The sequence below is a fragment of the Atractosteus spatula genome, assembly GCF_055471065.1.
Source record: "Atractosteus spatula isolate fAtrSpa1 chromosome 10 unlocalized genomic scaffold, fAtrSpa1.hap1 SUPER_10_unloc_1, whole genome shotgun sequence".
Taxonomy (NCBI): domain Eukaryota; kingdom Metazoa; phylum Chordata; class Actinopteri; order Semionotiformes; family Lepisosteidae; genus Atractosteus; species Atractosteus spatula.
In genome coordinates this window covers 3,366,358-3,388,850 of record NW_028296612.1, presented here as the reverse complement: position 1 = coordinate 3,388,850, position 22,493 = coordinate 3,366,358, and the positions used below count along the sequence as shown (strand labels likewise).

Sequence of the window (22,493 nt, the reverse complement as noted above, 5' to 3'; positions counted from 1 at the left end):
AAATAAAGAACTTATAGACAGAACATCAAGTAAATGATAATTTCAGAATGTACAAAAATATTACTTCTATATGTATTTAATTTACAGCTACAGACTCCTCTGAGCAGTACCACTTCATACGCTATAAACTGTCATGGGTTCGAGCTCAGGAATACTGCCGGTACAATCACACAGACCTGGTCACTGTGTTCACTGAGGAGCAGCAGAGACAACTTCTCAGCCTCACAAACACTGGTGAAGCAGACGGAGCCTGATTGGTCTGTATAACAACACACAGAGTGACCCGGGGTCTGGGGGAGCTGCAGGGAGCCCCTACACTCAAACCCAGGGGCGCGTCTGTGTGCTGATGGACTCTGAGGGAGGATGGGAAGAGAGAGACTGTCAGGAGACAAACTACTTCATGTGTCTCAACAAGTCAGGTAAGAGGACAGTCCATCACTCCAGTGTCTCACTGACGTCTCTCTGCTCTGAATCAGAGACACACTTCACCACTGTCACTCAACACAGGTAAGAGGACAGTCCATCACCCCAGTGTCTCACTGACGTCTCTCTGCTCTGAATCAGAGACACACCTCACCACTGTCACTCAACACAGGTAAGAGGACAGTCCATCACCCCAGTGTCTCACTGACGTCTCTCTGCTCTGAATCAGAGACACACCTCACCACTGTCACTCAACACAGGTAAGAGGACAGTCCATCACCCCAGTGTCTCACTGACGTCTCTCTGCTCTGAATCAGAGACACACTTCACCACTGTCACTCAACACAGGTAAGAGGACAGTCCATCACCCCAGTGTCTCACTGACGTCTCTCTGCTCTGAATCAGAGACACACTTCACCCCTGTTGCTCGACACAGGTAAGAGGACAGTCCATCACTCCAGTATCTCAGAGACATTTTGACTCACTGATACATTTTCTTGTCTGCTCAGAGCGCAGTAACGTCACCCTGTTTGAACTCAACCAGACCTGGACTGGAGCCCAGAGTCTCTGCAGACAGAAGCACACAGAGCTGGTCAGTGAGAGGAGCCAGAGTGAGAATGAGGAGGTTCGGAGGTCAGCACGGGGTCACAGGGTGTGGATCGGCCTGTACAATGAGCCCTGGAAGTGGTCAGACCAGGGGGCGTCCAGCTTCAGGAACTGGGCAGGAGGGCAGCCTGGGTCAGCAGGTTGGCAGAGATGTGCGCAGGTGGACCTGCAGGGCAGCCCGAAAAGCAGATGGACAGAGACAAACTGCAGTGAGATCAAACCCTTCTTCTGTCACTGGGGTAAGGACAGCTTTGTTTTCCACTTGGGTTCGTGTCCTGAAGGGAAATAATATCAGTCAGGGAGACTCCTGGTGTAGAAACTGGCGAGAGCAGCTCACAGACGCTGCACTAACATCAGTCAGGGAGACTCCTGGTGTAGAAACTGGCGAGGACAGCACACAGACGCTGCACTAACATCAATCAGGGAGACTCCTGGTGTAGAAACTGGCGAGGACAGCTCACAGACGCTGCACTAACATCAATCAGGGAGACTCCTGGTGTAGAAACTGGCGAGGACAGCTCACAGACGCTGCACTAACATCAATCAGGGAGACTCCTGGTGTAGAAACTGGTTGGGACAGCTCACAGACACTGCACTAACATCAGTCAGGAGACTCCTGGTGTAGAAACTGGCGAGGACAGCTCACAGACGCTGCACTAACATCAGTCAGGGAGACTCCTGGTGTAGAAACTGGCGAGGACAGCTCACAGACGCTGCACTAACATCAATCAGGGAGACTCCTGGTGTAGAAACTGGCGAGGACAGCTCACAGACGCTGCACTAACATCAATCAGGGAGACTCCTGGTGTAGAAACTGGCGAGGACAGCTCACAGACGCTGCACTAACATCAATCAGGGAGACTCCTGGTGTAGAAACTGGTTGGGACAGCTCACAGACACTGCACTAACATCAGTCAGGAGACTCCTGGTGTAGAAACTGGCGAGGACAGCTCACAGACGCTGCACTAACATCAGTCAGGGAGACTCCTGGTGTAGAAACTGGCGAGGACAGCTCACAGACGCTGCACTAACATCAGTCAGGGAGACTCCTGGTGTAGAAACTGGCGAGAAGCTCACAGACGCTGCACTAACATCAGTCAGGGAGACTCCTGGTGTAGAAACTGGCGAGGACAGCTCACAGACGCTGCACTAACATCAATCAGGGAGACTCCTGGTGTAGAAACTGGCGAGGACAGCTCACAGACGCTGACAAACATCAATCAGGGAGACTCCTGGTGTAGAAACTGACAAGGACAGCTCACAGACGCTGCACTAACATCAGTCAGGGAGACTCCTGGTGTAGAAACTGGCGAGGACAGCTCACAGACGCTGACAAACATCAATCAGGAGACTCCTGGTGTAGAAACTGGCGAGGACAGCTCACAGACGCTGCACTAACATCAGTCAGGGAGACTCCTGGTGTAGAAACTGGCGAGGACAGCTCACAGACACTGCACTAACATCAATCAGGGAGACTCCTGGTGTAGAAACTGGCGAGGACAGCTCACAGACGCTGCACTAACATCAGTCAGGGAGACTCCTGGTGTAGAAACTGGCGAGGACAGCTCACAGACGCTGCACTAATATCAGTCAGGGAGACTCCTGGTGTAGAAACTGGTGAGGACAGCTCACAGACGCTGCACTAACATCAGTCAGGAGACTCCTGGTGTAGAAACTGGCTAGGACAGCTCACAGACACTGCACTAACATCAATCAGGAGACTCCTGGTGTAGAAACTGGCGAGGACAGCTCACAGACGCTGCACTAACATCAATCAGGAGACTCCTGGTGTAGAAACTGGCGAGGACAGCTCACAGACGCTGCACTAACATCAGTCAGGGAGACTCCTGGTATAGAAACAGGTGAGGACAGCTCACAGACGCTGCACTAACATCAATCAGGGAGACTCCTGGTGTAGAAACTGGCGAGGACAGCTCACAGACGCTGCACTAACATCAGTCAGGGAGACTCCTGGTGTAGAAACTGGTGAGGACAGCTCACAGACGCTGCACTAACATCAATCAGGGAGACTCCTGGTGTAGAAACTGGCGAGGACAGCTCACAGACGCTGCACTAACATCAATCAGGAGACTCCTGGTGTAGAAACTGGCGAGGACAGCTCACAGACGCTGCACTAACATCAATTAGAGAGACTCCTGGTGTAGAAACTGGCGAGGACAGCTCACAGACGCTGCACTAACATCAGTCAGGGAGACTCCTGGTGTAGAAACTGGCGAGGACAGCTCACAGACGCTGCACTAACATCAATTAGAGAGACTCCTGGTGTAGAAACTGGCGAGGACAGCTCACAGACGCTGCACTAACATCAGTCAGGGAGACTCCTGGTGTAGAAACTGGCGAGGACAGCTCACAGACGCTGCACTAACATCAATTAGAGAGACTCCTGGTGTAGAAACTGGTGAGGACAGCTCACAGACGCTGCACTAACATCAGTCAGGGAGACTCCTGGTGTAGAAACTGGCGAGGACAGCTCACAGACGCTGCACTAATATCAGTCAGGGAGACTCCTGGTGTAGAAACTGGTGAGGACAGCTCACAGACGCTGCACTAACATCAGTCAGGAGACTCCTGGTGTAGAAACTGGCTAGGACAGCTCACAGACACTGCACTAACATCAATCAGGAGACTCCTGGTGTAGAAACTGGCGAGGACAGCTCACAGACGCTGCACTAACATCAATCAGGAGACTCCTGGTGTAGAAACTGGCGAGGACAGCTCACAGACGCTGCACTAACATCAGTCAGGGAGACTCCTGGTATAGAAACAGGTGAGGACAGCTCACAGACGCTGCACTAACATCAATCAGGGAGACTCCTGGTGTAGAAACTGGCGAGGACAGCTCACAGACGCTGCACTAACATCAGTCAGGGAGACTCCTGGTGTAGAAACTGGTGAGGACAGCTCACAGACGCTGCACTAACATCAATCAGGGAGACTCCTGGTGTAGAAACTGGCGAGGACAGCTCACAGACGCTGCACTAACATCAATCAGGAGACTCCTGGTGTAGAAACTGGCGAGGACAGCTCACAGACGCTGCACTAACATCAATTAGAGAGACTCCTGGTGTAGAAACTGGCGAGGACAGCTCACAGACGCTGCACTAACATCAGTCAGGGAGACTCCTGGTGTAGAAACTGGCGAGGACAGCTCACAGACGCTGCACTAACATCAATTAGAGAGACTCCTGGTGTAGAAACTGGCGAGGACAGCTCACAGACGCTGCACTAACATCAATCAGGAGACTCCTGGTGTAGAAACTGGCGAGGACAGCTCACAGACGCTGCACTAACATCAATTAGAGAGACTCCTGGTGTAGAAACTGGCGAGGACAGCTCACAGACGCTGCACTAACATCAATTAGAGAGACTCCTGGTGTAGAAACTGGCGAGGACAGCTCACAGACGCTGCACTAACATCAATCAGGAGACTCCTGGTGTAGAAACTGGCGAGGACAGCTCACAGACGCTGCACTAACATCAGTCAGGAGACTCCTGGTGTAGAAACTGGCGAGGACAGCTCACAGACGCTGCACTAACATCAATCAGGAGACTCCTGGTGTAGAAACTGGCGAGGACAGCTCACAGACGCTGCACTAACATCAATCAGGAGACTCCTGGTGTAGAAACTGGCGAGGACAGCTCACAGACGCTGCACTAACATCAGTCAGGGAGACTCCTGGTGTAGAAACTGGCGAGGACAGCTCACAGACGCTGCACTAATATCAGTCAGGGAGACTCCTGGTGTAGAAACTGGCGAGGACAGCTCACAGACGCTGCACTAATATCAGTCAGGGAGACTCCTGGTGTAGAAACTGGTGAGGACAGCTCACAGACGCTGCACTAACATCAGTCAGGGAGACTCCTGGTGTAGAAACTGGCGAGGACAGCTCACAGACGCTGCACTAACATCAATCAGGAGACTCCTGGTGTAGAAACTGGCGAGGACAGCTCACAGACGCTGCACTAACATCAGTCAGGGAGACTCCTGGTGTAGAAACTGGCGAGGACAGCTCACAGACACTGCACTAACATCAATCAGGACACTCCTGGTGTAGAAACTGGCGAGGACAGCTCACAGACGCTGCACTAACATCAGTCAGGGAGACTCCTGGTGTAGAAACTGGCGAGGACAGCTCACAGACGCTGCACTAACATCAGTCAGGAGACTCCTGGTGTCTAGAAACTCTCCGCCAGACCACCGCCAGCTCTCTCTGCAGTCTCGGTACAGGCCCCTGTCTGACTCTCAGTGAGTCCTGACTGTCACACACTAGCGACACGCCCGTGTCTGACTCTCAGTGAGTCCTGACTGTCACACACCAGCGACACGCCCCTGTCTGACTCTCAGCGTGAGTCCTGACTGTCACACACCAGCGACACGCCCCTGTCTGACTCTCAGCGTGAGTCCTGTCTGTCACACCAGCGAAATGCAGCTGCAAGATGGACACCCTGCTTTTGACTGCGCTGATCTCTCCTCCAGTGAAACCACATTTCACACTCACAGATGATGTCTGCATCCTTTCACATCTTGGAAAAGACTCAGCTGATATCTGGAATTCTTCAGTCTTGGGTTGATCTCTGTGCTTCTGTCCTCTTTCTTACTGTAAAAGAAAGCTTCTGCTGGGGAATGCAAATCTTATTTTTCTTCAACAACTGAAATGTGAAAAATATTCAATTCAGTTTTCATGGGGGGTCTCCTGTCCTGTGGTGTGTGTTTATTACAGTGGGATTATCTGTGATCTGCTCTCTCTCTCACCCTGTCTCCTGTCTTCATGAGTGCACTTATTAATTCACAATTACAAGTTTAATTTCGTTTAAAAAATGGTGACGGATTGATAATATAATTTAAATACATAAGCCTTTTATTTTCTATAATTTTTAATAATTCATGGGAAACAACAATATTAGTAACAGATTATTTTGTCATTGTAACAATATCAGAAATTATTTAAAATAATTGCATCTTACTTTTGTTGTCGTTTCATTTCTGGAAACAAAATAGGTATTGCAACACAAATGATTCTAGTGTGATCAAAGACCAGAACAGTGAGTAGATCCCAGAGTAGTCACACAACAGCACGGTGAGTAGATCTCAGAGTAGTCACAGAACAGCACAGTGAGTAGATCCCAGAGTAGTCACAGACCAGCACAGCAAATAGATCCCAGTGTAGTCACAGACCAGCACAGTGAGTAGATCCCAGCGTAGTTACAGAGCAGCACAGTGAGTAGATCCCAGCGTAGTCAGACCAGCACAGCGAGTAGATCCCAGCATAGTCACAGACCAGCACAGCGAGTAGATCCCAGCGTAGTCACAGACCAGCACAGCGAGTAGATCCCAGAGTAGTCACAGAACAGCACAGCGTATAGATCACAGCACAGTCATAGAGAGGAAAAGTGAATAGATCACAGTATAGTCACAGACCAGCACAGCAAATAAATCACAGCACAATCATAGAACAGCACAGTGAGTAGATCCCAGAGCAGTCACAGAACAGCACAGTGAATAGATCACAGTATAGTCACACACCAGCAAACCAAAGAGATCCCAGCATAGTCACAGACCAGCACAGCAAATAGATCCCAGAGTAGTCACAGACCAGCACAATGAGTAGATCCCAGTGTAGTCACAGACCAGCACAGCAAATAGGTCCCAGTATAGTCACAGACCAGCACAGTGAGTAGATCCCAGCGTAGTCACAGACCAGCACAGCTAGTAGATCCCAGAGTAGTCACAGACCAGCACAGCAAATAGATCCCAATATAGTCACAGACCAGCACAGCGAGTAGATCCCAGAGTAGTCACAGAACAGCAAAGTGAGTAGATCCCAGAGTAGTCACAGACCAGCACAGCAAATAGATCACAGCACAGTCACAGAGAGGAAAAGTGAATAGATCCCAGCATAGTCACAGACCAGCACAGCAAATAGATCCCAGAGTAGTCACAGACCAGCACAATGAGTAGATCCCAATATAGTCACAGACCAGCACAGCGAGTAGATCCCAGAGTAGTCACAGAACAGCACAGTGAGTAGATCCCAGAGTAGTCACAGACCAGCACAGCAAATAGATCACAGCACAGTCACAGAGAGGAAAAGTGAATAGATCACAGTATAGTCACAGACCAGCACAGCAAATAAATCACAGCACAATCATAGAACAGCGCAGTGAGTAGATCCCAGAGCAGTCACAGAACAGCACAGTGAATAGATCACAGTATAGTCACAGAACAGCACAGTGAATAGATCACAGTATAGTCACACACCAGCAAAGCAAAGAGATCCCAGCATAGCCACAGACCAGCACAGTGAGTAGATCCCAGTGTAGTCACAGACCAGCACAGCAAATAGGTCCCAGTGTAGTCACAGACCAACACAGCGAGTAGATCCCAGCGTAGTCACAGACCAGCACAGAGGGTAGATCCCAGAGCAGTCACAGACCAGCACAGCGGGTAGATCCCAGAGTAGTCACAGACCAGCACAGCGGGTAGATCCCAGAGTAGTCACAGACCAGCACAGCGGGTAGATCACAGAGTAGTCACAGACCAGCACAGCAGGTAGATCCCAGTGTAGTTACAGACCAGCACAGCAAATAGATCCCAGCGTAGTCACAGACCAGCACAGCGAATAGATCCCAGTGTAGTCAGACCAGCACAGAAAATAGATCCCAGCGTAGTCACTGAACATCACCGTGAACAGATCCCAGCGTAATCACTGAACATCACCGTGAACAGATCCCAGCGTAATCACTGAACATCACTGTGAATAGATCCCAGCGTAATCACAGACATGCATAGCAAATAGATTGTAGTATAGCCACAGATCAGCACAGCAAATAGATCCCAGTGCAGTCACAGACCAGAAGAGCAAAAAGAGATCACAGTGCAGACACAGACCAGCAGTGAGTAAATCCCAGTGTGGTCACAGACCAGCACAGCGAATAGATCCCAGTGTGGTCACAAACCAGCACAGCGAATAGATCCCAGTGTGGTCACAAACCAGCACAGCGAATAGATCCCAGTGTAGTCACAGACCAGCACAGCGAATAGATCCCAGTGTGGTCACAGACCAGCACAGTGAGTAGATCCCAGCGTAGTCACTGAACATCACCGTGAATAGATCACAGTGTAATCACAGACATGCACAGCAAATAGATCGTAGTATATCCACAGACCAGCACAGCGAATAGATCACAGTGTAGTCACTGACCAACACAGAAAATAGATCACAGGGCAGTCACAGACCAGAACAGCAAAAAGAGATCACAGTGCAGTCACAGACCAGAACAGCAAATAAGCTTCAATCACAGAGGACTACGAGCACCTGATTACTCAGATTATTCAATCTCCTCAAACATCCATACACAGTCTCCGTACACCTCCGATCTTCTCAGACAGAAGGCTTCCTCATGAGCAGCGCTCTCAAGACACCAGCCTTGACTTACCAGGTCCACAACTCTCTCCTCCCTCGCGGATCTCCTTGGGATTCTCCCAGGTTTTCCCAGATCCCTGGCCACATCGTCCTCTCCATAGGGACACAACACCCATCTCCAACATCTGCAGCGTCCGGTGTGTGTACATCAGGACCTGTGGGCATCAGGTGTCCAGTGGGCTGCTGTCTTATCGAGGCTGTAGTGTCCAGTGTGTGAACGTCAGGACCTGTGGGCGTCGTGTCCAGTGGGCTGCTGTCTTATCGAGGCTGTAGTGTCCAGTGTGTGAACGACAGGACCTGTGGGCGTCGTGTCCAGTGGGCTGCTGTCTTATCGAGGCTGTAGTGTCCAGTCCAGTGTGTGAACGTCAGGACCTGTGGGTGTCGTGTCCAGTGGGCTGCTGTCTTATCGAGGCTGTAGTGTCCAGTCCAGTGTGTGAACGTCAGGACCTGTGGGTGTCGTGTCCAGTGGGCTGCTGTCTTGTCGAGGCTGTAGTGTCCAGTGTGTGAACGTCAGGATCTGAGGGTGTCGTGTCCAGTGGGCTGCTGTCTTATCGAGGCTGTAGTGTCCAGTCCAGTGTGTGAAAATCAGGACCTGTGGGCGTCGTGTCCAGTGGGCTGCTGTCTTATCGAGGCTGTAGTGTCCAGTGTGTAAACGTCAGGACCTGTGGGCGTCGTGTCCAGTGGGCTGCTGTCTTGTCGAGGCTGTAGTGTCCAGTGTGTGAACGTCAGGACCTGTGGGTGTCGTGTCCAGTGGGCTGCTGTCTTATCGAGGCTGTAGTGTCCAGTGTTTGAACGTCAGGACCTGTGGGCGTCGTGTCCAGTGGGCTGCTGTCTTATCGAGGCTGTAGTGTCCAGTCCAGTGTGTGAACGTCAGGACCTGAGGGCGTCGTGTCCAGTGGGCTGCTGTCTTATCGAGGCTGTAGTGTCCAGTCCAGTGTGTGAACGTCAGGACCTGTGGGTGTCGTGTCCAGTGGGCTGCTGTCTTATCGAGGCTGTAGTGTCCAGTGTGTGAACGTCAGGACCTGTGGGTGTCGTGTCCAGTGGGCTGCTGTCTTATCGAGGCTGTAGTGTCCAGCGTGTGAACGTCAGGACCTGTGGGTGTCGTGTCCAGTGGGCTGCTGTCTTATCGAGGCTGTAGTGTCCAGTGTGTGAACGTCAGGACCTGTGGGCGTCGTGTCCAGTGAGCTGCTGTCTTATCGAGGCTGTAGTGTCCAGTCCAGTGTGTGACCGTCAGGACCTGTGGGTGTCGTGTCCAGTGGGCTGCTGTCTTATCGAGGCTGTAGTGTCCAGTGTGTGAACGTCAGGACCTGTGGGCGTCGTGTCCAGTGGGCTGCTGTCTTATCGAGGCTGTAGTGTCCAGTGTGTGAACGTCAGGACCTGTGGGTGTCGTGTCCAGTGGGCTGCTGTCTTATCGAGGCTGTAGTGTCCAGTGTGTGAACGTCAGGACCTGTGGGTGTCGTGTCCAGTGGGCTGCTGTCTTGTCGAGGCTGTAGTGTCCAGTGTGTGAACGTCAGGACCTGTGGGCGTCGTGTCCAGTGAGCTGCTGTCTTATCGAGGCTGTAGTGTCCAGTCCAGTGTGTGAACGTCAGGACCTGTGGGCGTCGTGTCCAGTGAGCTGCTGTCTTACCGAGGGTGTAGTGTCCAGTCCAGTGTGTGAACGACAGGACCTTTAAAAGCGATGTCCCCGGAGTCTCTGTCCTGTGGCGGCCCAGGCGTGAGCTGTCCACGGAGCTTCTGCTGCTGCTTGGACGTCCTGACCGTCTGTTTCCATCGTCTCCTCCGTCCACAGCCGGCTGCTCTCGCTGCCTTCCTCCGTGTTGTTGCTGAACGCGGCAATTTCTGATTCAGCAAAATCCGCCCCTGACTTGTTAAACCCGGACAAACGTTTTCGTGGCGAGTTGAGACCTCAGGGGAGGTCCCTCCGCCATCTTTTATAAGTTCTCTATAATCTTTTTAAGCCGCGGGTAAAAAGCGAAACGACACGTCGTCTTTTTTCCGCTTCGGAAACGTTTCTCTCCCACAGCGCCGCTCCCGTCCCTTCCCGCCAACGGCGACACTTCCTGTTTCCGGGGAGGAGTCGGGAAGTGCGTGCGTGCGTGCGTGCGCGACCCCGCGGGGCGGGTTTTGAATTCGGGCGGCCGTTAGAGCTGCGCGCTCCCGGAGGACCGACCCGCCTCAGACACCTTCAGCCGCAAACCCCCCGTCCCCGCATCGGCCTCAGGCCGCAAAACTCCTGTCCCGGGCTGGGAACAGCCGCCTTTACCGCGGATTCGCCTTAGTTTTGATTTTCCTTCGGGCCTCCGACTCCGTCTGGGCTTCGCCATCAACAGCCGCTACACTACCGCCGCCTAACGGCGAAGCGTCTCTTTCGTGAACGGTTACCGGTCAGTTTGCACAATTTCCTTCGCGGACGGTGCATTCTGGGACATGTAGTTTTTAGTCGTGCCCCCCGTTTCGCTTTGGAACTACATTCGTCATTGATCCCAGACCACAACATCCTAAACGGACAAAATACACAACCACAGCATCGGATCACAGTAAGAGACAGCAGAGAGAAACAGGCTCAGTGACCACAGCCTGGCCACAGGAACTGGCCACAGGCAGACCTGGCTGTCCAGAGAGGACAGGCTCAGTGACCACAGCCTGGACACAGGCAGACCTGGCTGTCCAGAGAGGACAGGCTCAGTGACCGCAGCCTGGACACAGACACTGGACACAGGCAGACCTGGCTGTCCAGAGAGGACAGGCTCAGTCACCGCAGCCTGGACATAGACACTGGACACAGGCAGACCTGGCTGCCCAGAGAGGACAGGCTCAGTGACCACAGCCTGGACACAGACACTGGACACAGGCAGACCTGGCTGCCCAGAGAGGAGAGGCTCAGTGTGACCACAGCCTGGACATAGACACTGGACACAGGCAGACCTGGCTGTCCAGAGAGAACTTGTTCTCCACCCCCACCCCCCTCTGTGTACAGTAGAGCCTCCTGTCCTGACTGGAGGAGCTCACCCAGCTGTGTCTGGAGAGAAGCCAGGGTATCGGCTTCAACCACAGGGCTGGGCAACTGTCAATCACAAAACACACACACTCACACACCCTGGACAGGACACCAGTCCATCACAGGACACACACACACACACACACACACACACACACACACACCTGGACAGGACACCAGTCCATCACAGGACACACGCACACACACCAGGTCCAGTTTCCCCAGAAGCCAGTGAACCCACCAGCCTGTATAGAAACCGGAGCATCGGCGAATGCGGACAGAACATGCAGACTCCACACAGACAGCACCCCCCCCCCCCCCCCGGTCCAGAACTGAACCTCGACGCCCCTGCATCGTGTTTCTCGTTTGGACCTTTTCGGCTTTCAAGTACCGGGCGCGACGCTCCGCAGTTCCCAGAACACAACCCGTAAAGCGCTTTGAGAAGCCACCTTCAAAGGCGCTATATAAAATAAAGCTCGTTATGAGATGACCGTTCTCGTGAACGTCAAGACGGGATGCCGGCGGAGGCCCTCGCTCTAGGTCCGCTCCTTCCTCTCGCCCGAGTGCCTCCCCCCATCTTTCAAAACCCCCTCCGCCCCGCGGTGTAACAACCCGTCAAGAAAGACGGAAATGAAGTTAAGACAAGACGAGAGTGTTTTGACACTGCGTGAACCCGTTTTAAGCGCCCGAACGCATTTTTTGGAAGGAAATATAAAACCAACATGATAACCCATTTTTTTTTACATTCCAAAAGGAGTCTTTTGGGATGACAGACATATATAAAGAGCAAGAAACTGCCAGAGGATGCGGACAGAAATACCCCCCCCACCTCTCCTCGCCGGTGATCACCCCGTTTCTCGGGGGGGGGGGGGGGGGGCAGAGCCGGGTTTCACGGGATAACTTGTCCCTGATGTCCCGCCCCCCCTCCCCACCCGTGACTCTCCACGGCCACGCGTCACGGGCGAGCGCTGCTCCCCGGGGTCCGTACTGTGCTCTACACGAGTGACGCGTGTGAAGACGGACGTTTATTTTGAGATTAATTTTTTAAAAAAAAACAAAACAACCAAACCTCTGCTGTGATTCGACACCTCCTCCGGTGGTCCGGTAAAAACAACACACACACACAAAAAAAAAGTCTCGTTGCTCTCGTTGAAACCAGAAACAAAAAAAGCTTTTTTTTTTCTTCAGCCGTGGGTGGGTGGGTGTGTGTGTGTGTCTCTGGTCTGAAGAAGAGCAGAAACGCAACTAGCACGATCTTTTTTCTTTTCTCGTTTCTTCAAAAATGAAATCGAAAATTATTTGTTTCCTAAAAAAACCCACCTAAAAGCGCCGAGCAGTTTCTCTGCCCCCCCGCCTCGGGCCGGACCGCAGTTAAGAGACAGACCGTTGACCCAGAATCTGTCTGTCCTCCTGTCCTCGGAGCGAGAGGAAGCGGTCAGGTGTTGTGTGTGTGTGTGTGTGTATCTGTGTGTCCTGGACGTCGGTCTGCGGAAACAGAAACTCTAGCTGCGGACGGAGGTGTGAAGTTTCCACTCCGGCAGCGGCCGGGGTTCAGAGAGAGCAGAAGAGAGAGGACACCCGAGTCAGTTTCATCTCGACGCCTCGCCACGCCACGCCGCGATGCTGCGCCTGCTGCGGTGGACCTCGCTCGTCCTGCGTAAGTCTGTCTGCTCGTCGGCCTGCCCCCGTCTGCTCGTCTCGGCCGGCTCTCTCTCCGGGGCGGTGGGCGACACGGACAGACGGACGGACACACGGCGGAGTCCCAGAGATCGCCAACCCCCCCCCCCCCCCGTTTGAGTCGCCGGGCAGGGGTCGGGCGAGGTCGTCTCCCCAGAGGGGGGGCCACTCTCCGGGGCTGGGTCCGGTACATCAGAGAGGCCCGGACACCACTCAGTTTCTGAGTTGCTGCTGTTGCTGTTGTTGTTGTTGCTGTAACTGCTGGTGTTGTTGTTGTTGTTGTTGTTGTTGTTGCTGTAACTGCTGCTGTGATGGACTGGTGTCCTGTCCAGGGTGTGTGTGTGTCCTGTGATGGACTGGTGTCCTGTCCAGGGTGTGTGAGTGTGTGTGTGTGTCCTGTGATGGACTGGTGTCCTGTCCAGGGTGTGTGAGTGTGTGTGTGTGTGTCCTGTGATGGACTGGTGTCCTGTCCAGGGTGTGTGAGTGTGTGTGTCCTGCGATGGACTGGTGTCCTGTCCAGGGTGTGTGTGTGTGTGAGTGTCCTGTGATGGACTGCTGTCCTGTCCAGGGTGTGTGAGTGTGTGTGTGTCCTGTGATGGACTGGTGTCCTGTCCAGGGTGTGTGAGTGTGTGTGTGTGTCCTGTGATGGACTGGTGTCCTGTCCAGGGTGTGTGAGTGTGTGTGTGTGTCCTGTGATGGACTGGTGTCCTGTCCAGGGTGTGTGAGTGTGTGTGTCCTGCGATGGACTGGTGTCCTGTCCAGGGTGTGTGTGTGTGTGAGTGTCCTGTGATGGACTGCTGTCCTGTCCAGGGTGTGTGTGTGTGTGTGTGTGTGTCCTGTGATGGACTGGTGTCCTGTCCAGGGTGTGTGAGTGTGTGTGTCCTGTGATGGACTGGTGTCCTGTCCAGGGTGTGTGTGTGTGTGAGTGTCCTGTGATGGACTGCTGTCCTGTCCAGGGTGTGTGTGTGTGTGTGTGTGTGTGTGTGTGTCCTGTGATGGACTGGTGTCCTGTCCAGGGTGTGTGAGTGTGTGTGTCCTGTGATGGACTGGTGTCCTGTCCAGGTGTGTGTGTGTGTGTGTGTGTGTGTGTGTCCTGTGATGGACTGGTGTCCTGTCCAGGGTGTGTGAGTGTGTGTGTCCTGTGATGGACTGGTGTCCTGTCCAGGGTGTGTGAGTGTGTGTTTAAAGGAACATTTGGAGAAAACCGGCTTCGAGGCGAAACAGGGCAGCGCTGCCGAAGCCGAGAGTTACCCGCCGGCGCGGCCCGGGCGAGAATCTCCTTGACACGCAGAAACCGCTCCTCTTATTTAACACAAAAAAAAAAAACAAACTACCGAGACGATCCCGGCGCGGAGCCGCACGATATCTCGTCCAAACGCCGGCTTTTCCTCCGCCCCCGTCCGCGGCGCCGCTAATCGCGCTGCCCTGATCGAGGGACACCGCGGCCGCGGGAAACGGACACGTCTGTCCTCCCGTCCCCCGGGGGAGGGAGGCTGGGCAGCGGTGCCCACGGCGCAGACAGAAAGAGAACCGCTCGTGTTGTCGCTGGAGAGGTGTGTGTGTGTGTGTGTTTTTAAGACGCTCACCCGTAAATGCCGCCACTGAACACCTCACAGCGGGCTGGCGGCGAGGCCGTGCGCGACGGCACCGTATCGGGGTTTCGGATCCGAGGACACCGGGGGGGGGGGGCTCCAGGATGTACCAGGCATCCTCATGCGTCGCCTTGCATCGCGTACAAGGCTCGTTTCTTTCCGCGAGCCGGGGTATCAGGGCTTCAACCACAGGGCTGGGCGGCTCGTAACCCACCCCCACCCCCCTCTGTGTACAGTAGAGCCTCCTGTCCTGACTGGAGGAGCTCACCCAGCTGTGTCTGGAGAGGAGCCAGGGTATCGGCTTCAACCACAGGGCTGGGCAGCTTGTTCCCCACCCCCACCCCCCTCTGTGTACAGAAGAGCCTCCTGTCCTGACTGGAGGAGCTCACCCAGCTGTGTCTGGAGAGAAGCCAGGGTATCGGCTTCAACCACAGGGCTGGGCGGCTTGTTCCCCACCCCCACCACCCTCTGTGTACAGTAGAGCCTCCTGTCCTGACTGGAGGAGCTCACCCAGCTGTGTCTGGAGAGAAGCCAGGGTATCGGCTTCAACCACACGGCTGGGCAGCCTGTTCCCCACCCCCACCACCCTCTGTGTACAGTAGAGCCTCCTGTCCTGACTGGAGGAGCTCACCCAGCTGTGTCTGGAGAGGAGTCAGGGTATCGGCTTCAACCACAGGGCTGGGCAGCTTGTTCCCCACCCCCACCACCCTCTGTGTACAGAAGAGCCTCCTGTCCTGACTGGAGGAGCTCACCCAGCTGTGTCTGGAGAGAAGTCAGGGTACCGGCTTCAACCACACGGCTGGGCAGCTTGTTCCCCACCCCCTCCACTCTTTGGGTAAGTCTCGTCAAACCGAGGTCCTGACTCTCTGTGCTCATTAACAATCCCGGGGTGTCTCTCGAGAAGAGTAGGGGTGTTACCCCAGTGTCCTGGCCTAATACCCCCCCTGGTCTTGACCCATTATGGCCTCCTAATCACCCCCCTCTCTGAACTGGCTCCATCCCTCTGCTCTCCTCCCCACTGAGAGCTGCTGTGTGCTGAGCGGACTGGAGCATCATCCAGGTGGGGGCTGCACACTGGGGGGGCTGGAGGGGATCCTCCTGACCTGGGAAGAGCTCCGAGTGGAGCGTCCGGCAAGGCGCTATATAAGCGTAAGGGACTGTGATTCTCGTTCTCAGCTCTGCCTCACTATTGGGTTTGCAGTTCTGGCCCGGGGGGGCCGCGCGGAGGAGGTGGTCCAGCACGAGGTGTCCCTGGGGGCCACGGTCCAGCTGCCCTGCGACGTCCCCTACGAGTTCGAGACCATGTGGTTCCGGCAGCGGGGGGCCCAGGCGCCGCGGCTGGTGGTCACGGCCAAGACCGGCGTGTCGGGCGCCGAGCTGCTGCCCTTCGCCGCGGACGGCCGCCTGCAGCCCGTGCTGGACGGCCCGGCCCGCTCCGTCGCCCTGCGGATCGCCAACGTGAGCGGGCCGGACCTGGCGCTGTACTTCTGCGCAGACCGCCAGGGGGGCCGGCTGAGGTTCGGGGCCGGCGCGCGGCTGGTCCGGGCGGGCGAGCCTCCGGGACCCCGGATCGGCGCCGGAACCAGCCCCCCCAGCCGGAACAGCACCGGTAAGCCAGTCCCCCCCCGCCCCGGGGACCGCCGAAAAAAAGGGGGGTTTTGGGGTTCACCGCTTGTAGAGGGAATGAACTAGGAGCTCTGACTCGAAGTCCGTGTCAGATCCCGTTAGCTCGGCGTCTCTTTACTTCGATCCGAACTCAACCCGTCTCGGAGGTGGGGAGTCAGGAGAGCTGTGTGAGAGGAGGAGCAGGAGGAGGGAGCAGGGGACAGACAGAGTGGCCCATCAGGAGGTGGGGAGTCAGGAGAGCTGTGTGAGAGGAGGAGCAGGAGGAGGGAGCAGGGGACAGAGAGAGAGGCCCATCAGGAGGTGTGGAGTCAGGAGAGCTGTGTGAGAGGAGGAGCAGGAGGAGGGAGCAGGGGACAGAGAGAGTGGCCCATCAGGAGGTGGGGAGTCAGGAGAGGTGAGGAGAGCTGGAAGAGAGGAGGAGTGAGAGGAGGGAGCAGGGGACAGAGAGAGTGGCCCATCAGGAGGTGGGGAGTCAGGAGAGGTGAGGAGAGGTGGGAGAGAGGAGGAGTGAGAGGAGGGAGCAGGGGACAGAGAGAGAGGCCCATCAGGAGGTGGGGAGTCAGGAGAGCTGTGTGAGAGGAGGAGCAGGAGGAGGGAGCAGGGGACAGAGAGAGTGGCCCATCAGGAGGTGGGGAGTCAGGAGAGCTGTGTGAGAGGAGGAGCAGGAGGAGGGAGCAGGGGACAGACAGAGTGGCCCATCAGGAGGTGGGGAGTCAGGAGAGGTGAGGAGAGCTGTGTGAGAGGAGGAGCAGGAGGAGGGAGCAGGGGACAGAGAGAGTGGCCCGTCAGGAGGTGGGGAGTCAGGAGAGGTGAGGAGAGCTGGGAGAGAGGAGGAGCAGGAGGAGGGAGCAGGGGACAGAGAGAGAGGCCCATCAGGAGGTGGGGAGTCAGGAGAGGTGTGAGATGAAACCTCAGATGAATGGAGAGAATTGAGAAGAAGAGCAGTCTGTCGTTAGGAGAAGGGGGGAAGGTGTGATCCTAGCTGCAGGAGGATCATTTGGGTTTTCCGTAGTCTCTCTGACGTAGGAGTTCGGAAAACCGTCCCCGAGAACGCAGACGGAGAGGTCCGAGGGGTGGTTTAGAGAACGAGAGTGATAGCCGCGCGCTGTCTGGACGCGCCAGCTGGGGAGACGACCGGGTGACCTCTCCCGCGACACAGGGGGCTGCCGGTACAGGATACACACGTCCTGGTCAGCTCTCTAGAATGACCAGAGAGAGAGCCGCTACGCATGCAGAGAGTGGGGTGGGAGTGTTCCTCGTACCGGTTGTTTCGCTGCAGAAAGGAGCGCTCTAAGAGTTGGGCTTTAAGTCTTGTGCCACACGACCCAGGACTCCCATGTGCATATGAATCAAGACGACTTGACACACACACACACACACACACACACACACACACACACACACACCACACAGACGCTCAGCTGAGGCCGTGTTTTTTTCTGGCACAAGACGCCGCCCGGCACGCGTTTGGAGTCAAGACTCCCCGGACCGAACACATTCCTCCTCCCCCCACCCGACGCCGCACGGTAGCACGACAGTTCGGTGGGGGGGGGGGGGGAGAGTTCACGCTTTAAAGCAAACGAGTCGAGGTTCGGGTCGGCTTTTCACCCCCGGAGAAGGCTAGAACCTGCTTGAACCAGCTTGTGCTTTCACGGCAAACCGAGAAACACGCACCTCAATCTCGTCGCTGGTGTGCTCCCAGCCGTTGCAATTGTTGTTGTGAAGTCCTAAGAGCGCTTTAACGTTTGTCTTCACAGGGCCCAGCGATCCTGAAGACCCAGGGGCGGGTTAGTGCACTTACATCCTCTTGATGTTATTCCAGCAATGTTGACGACTGGCAGTACTGTCAGGAGTCTCGAACCCCTATTCCAGAGCGGCAGATACTATGTGGGATCTAGACTGATGGTGTGTGTGTGTGTGTGTGTGTGTGTGTGTGTGTGTGTGTGTCCTGTGATGGGCTGGTGTCCTGTCCAGGGTGTGTGTGAGTGTGTGTGTGTGTGTCCTGTGATGGACTGGTGTCCTGTCCAGGTGTGTGTGTGTGTGTGTGTGTGTGTGTGTGTGTGTGTGTGTGTGTGTGTGTGTGTCCTGTGATGGACTGGTGTCCTGTCCAGGGTGTGTGTGTGAGTGTGTCCTGTGATGGACTGGTGTCCTGTCCAGGGTGTGTGTGTGAGTGTGTCCTGTGATGGACTGGTGTCCTGTCCAGGGTGTGTGAGTGCGTGTGTGTCCTGTGATGGACTGGTGTCCTGTCCAGAGTGTGTGTGTGTCCTGTGATGGACTGGTGTCCTGTCCAGGGTGTGAGAGTGTGTGTGTGTCCTGTGATGGACTGGTGTCCTGTCCAGGGTGTGTGTGTGAGTGTGTCCTGTGATGGAATGGTGTCCTGTCCAGGCTGTGTGAGTGTGTGTGGGTGTGTCCTGTGATGGACTGGTGTCCTGTCCAGGATGTGTGCCTGTTGCTTGCTGGGACAGACTCCAGCTCCCCTGTGACCCTGCACTAGAGTAAGCAGTTAGAGAGTAGATGGATGACATTTAGAATTGCATTTCCCGAATATGAACAGCTACCTGGAATCTAGACTCGCTAGCTATCCAGCCATGGGGACTGTGAAGGGGGAGGGGGTGGGAAAGCCCTGGTGACTTGTGAGGAAGCACCAGTCCCTCTCCGCCTGCTGGGGGAGCTCTGTTCCTCTGCCAGCCCTGCTGCCTGTGTCTCCTGTCCAGAGCGCGGGTCCAGTGCGGTGTGCCTGCGACAGTGCCTGCCCTGGGTCATCCACGTGTCTGTGACCTCCATCTTCTTCATCCTGGTCACGCCCCTGCTGTACGAGGCGCACAGAGGTGGGTCCAACCCGCGCGCACATCACACACACCGACACACACGCACACACTCTCATAAACCACACACACCGACACACACGCACACACTCTCATAAACCACACACACATCACACACACCGACACACACGCACACACTCTCATAAACCACACACACCGACACACACGCACACACTCTCATAAACCACACACACTGACACACATCACACACACCGACACACACGCACACACTCTCATAAACCACACACATCACACACACCGACACACACGCACACACTCTCATAAACCACACACATCACACACACCGACACACACGCACACACTCTCATAAACCACACACATCACACACACTGACACACACGCACACACTCTCATAAACCACACACGCTGACACACATCACACACACCGACACACACGCACACACTCTCATAAACCACACACACCGACACACGCTGATACACATCACACACACACTCTCATAAACCACACACACCGACACACGCTGATACACATCACACACACCGACACACATGCACACACTCTCATAAACCACACACACCGACACACGCTGACACACATCACACACACACTCTCATAAACCACACACACCGACACACGCTGACACTCTCACACATTCACAAACCACACACTCACAAACCACACACACACTGACAAGCTGACACATACACACCACACGCACACACATCATACACACACTGACACACTCACAAGCTGACACACACAAGCCGACACACGCACACACTCATAAACCACACACACGCTGACACACGCACACACTCATAAACCACACACACGCTGATACACACCACACACGCGCTGATACACACCACCCACACCCTGACACCCGCTCACCAATAGCTACTGTCTGTCATTGTAGCCCAGCCCTCAGGAACAGCCTAGTCGCTATTTCTCTTCATAACTTCATAACATAAGAGCGTTTCGGCTCCTGCAACATTCAAAGATTCCAGAATCCCTCAAAAAAATGCACAGGGATCGAGCCGTCCCCCTGAACGCAACAGACACAGACATGGGGTTCCCCACAGAACGCTGCATTTGGGAAGGCTGACTTTCAGTGCTGCCTCACGGCGCTGATATGCAGTATATCAAAATCCCTCCTGGATGAGATGTGGGGTTTGGGGGGTGACCGGAGGAGGGCTGGGGGCAGACTGTACAGTCGGGCTGACTCTCTCTCTCTGTCTCGTGTGTCTGTGTGTCTGTGTGTGCCCTGCCGTTTCAGGCAGTGTGCTGAGGTGCTTCCGGGGAGGGAGATGAGGACGAAGCCCTGGTGATCCTGCAGCTGTGTGCTCAGGCTCAGGCTCAGGGATGAGGTGCTGTGAGGTTCTGCGCTCCTCTACAGCACAGCGGTCCAGACAGACTGCCACACCAACCACTGCCCACAGGCCCACCGGACCGAACCCCTGCCTGTGCTCAGAAATGATTGCTTGTGCCTATACACCTATAAGATAAATATATATATATATAAATATTTCTATTCCTCGAATAATCCAGTAAAATAAACGATGGATGTTTTTTTTTATATATTCTCTAAGGCTGTACGATCTTTCTGACGGACCAACTTCGTGGGCTGATGAAAACGCAGGAGAATAAAACCGTGTCACGCGTGGTCTTTGTGTTGTTGGGTTGGGGTTGTTTTTTTTTTTGTGTGTGTGGAAAAGTCAGTGTTTCAGACCTGATTCGGTCTGGGGGGCGTCGCGGAGGAAAAAATTGGATGAGGGGGAAAAAAAAATATATATATATATTTACATTCGACGTTTTTAACAGCAACTCGGAAGCGCAGCGTGAAAAACAAGAGCGGACTTTGAGGTTTTTAACACGGCCAGGAAAAGACAAACAGCTCAAGGAAAGCCTAGGTACTCCTCGAAAACGGACGAAACTTTTTCGGGGGGCGTACGGGTACGCGTGCGTGCCGGGGAAAAAAACGCCGTAACCCGCACCAAGGTGATAAAACTCCGCTCACCTGCAGACAGACGTCGGAGAATGAGGCTCCTTCGGCACACGGGGGGGGGGGGCGAGAAGTCGGGGGTCCGGTGTTTCTGACGTCAGAGCGAGCTGCCCGGTGTTTCCGACGTCAGAGCGAGCTGCCCGGTGTTTCTGACGTCAGAGCGAGCTGCCCGGTGTTTCCGACGTCAGAGCGAGCTGCCCGGTGTTTCTGACGTCAGAGCGAGCTGCCCGGTGTTTCCGACGTCAGAGCGAGCTGCCCGGTGTTTCTGACGTCAGAGCGAGCTGCCCGGTGTTTCCGACGTCAGAGCGAGCTGCCCGGTGTTTCTGACGTCAGAGCGAGCTGCCCGGTGTTTCCGACGTCAGAGCGAGCTGCCCGGTGTTTCCGACGTCAGAGCGAGCTGCCCGGTGTTTCCGACGTCAGAGCGAGCTGCCCGGTGTTTCCGACGTCAGAGCGAGCTGCCCGGTGTTTCCGACGTCAGAGCGAGCTGCCCGGTGTTTCCGACGTCAGAGCGAGCTGCCCGGTGTTTCTGACGTCAGAGCGAGCTGCCCGGTGTTTCTGACGTCAGAGCGAGCTGCCCGGTGTTTCTGACGTCAGAGCGAGCGATCAGCAGCAGGTTTCCGTTAGTTCCGGGAGGGAGCTGCGCCAGCAGGCGTTCAGGCTGCCGAGGAACAAGTGCACGTTTGATCCTGAGCTGGGAAGAGAAGGAAAGAGACACGACGTTTCAGGGGTCTGTGTCCCCGGTCCAGTCGGTCCAGGGGTCTGTGACTCTGGTCCAGTCGGTCCAGGGGTCTGTGTCCCTGGTCCAGTCAGTCCAGGGGTCTGTGACTCCGGTCCAGTTGGTCCAGGGGTCTGTGTTCCCAGTCCAGTCAGTCCAGGGGTCTGTGTCCCCGGTCCAGTCAGTCCAGGGGTCTGTGACTCTGGTCCAGTCAGTCCAGGGGTTTGTGTCCCTGGTCCAGTCGGTCCGGGGGTCTGTGACTCTGGTCCAGTCGGTCCAGGGGTCTGTGTCCCCGGTCCAGTCAGTCCAGGGGTCTGTGACTCTGGTCCAGTCGGTCCAGGGGTCTGTGTCCTCTGGTCCAGTCAGTCCAGGGGTCTGTGACTCTGGTCCAGTCGGTCCAGGGGTCTGTGACTCTGGTCCAGTCAGTCCAGGGGTCTGTGACTCTGGTCCAGTCGGTCCAGGGGTCACTGTCCCCGGTCCAGTCAGTCCAGGGGTCTGTGACTCTGGTCCAGTCGGTCCAGGGGTCACTGTCCCCGGTCCAGTCAGTTCAGGGGTCTGTGTCCCCGGTCCAGTCAGTCCAGGGGTCTGTGACTCTGGTCCA

The 22,493-nt window shown here is 55.1% G+C and overlaps 1 protein-coding gene across 1 annotated transcript; it reads left to right on the top strand.

Moving 5' to 3' along the window:
- The first annotated feature begins 133 nt into the window (after positions 1-133).
- LOC148813461 (uncharacterized) lies at positions 134-20,754 on the top strand. The gene is made up of 7 exons (XM_088907998.1): positions 134-160; positions 278-419; positions 933-1,268; positions 15,943-16,350; positions 18,125-18,154; positions 19,082-19,195; positions 20,452-20,754. Exons 1-7 carry the CDS (start codon positions 134-136, stop codon positions 20,484-20,486), a joined length of 1,092 nt encoding a protein of 363 aa, XP_088764124.1. The 3' UTR covers positions 20,487-20,754.
- Positions 20,755-22,493: the final 1,739 nt, after the last annotated feature.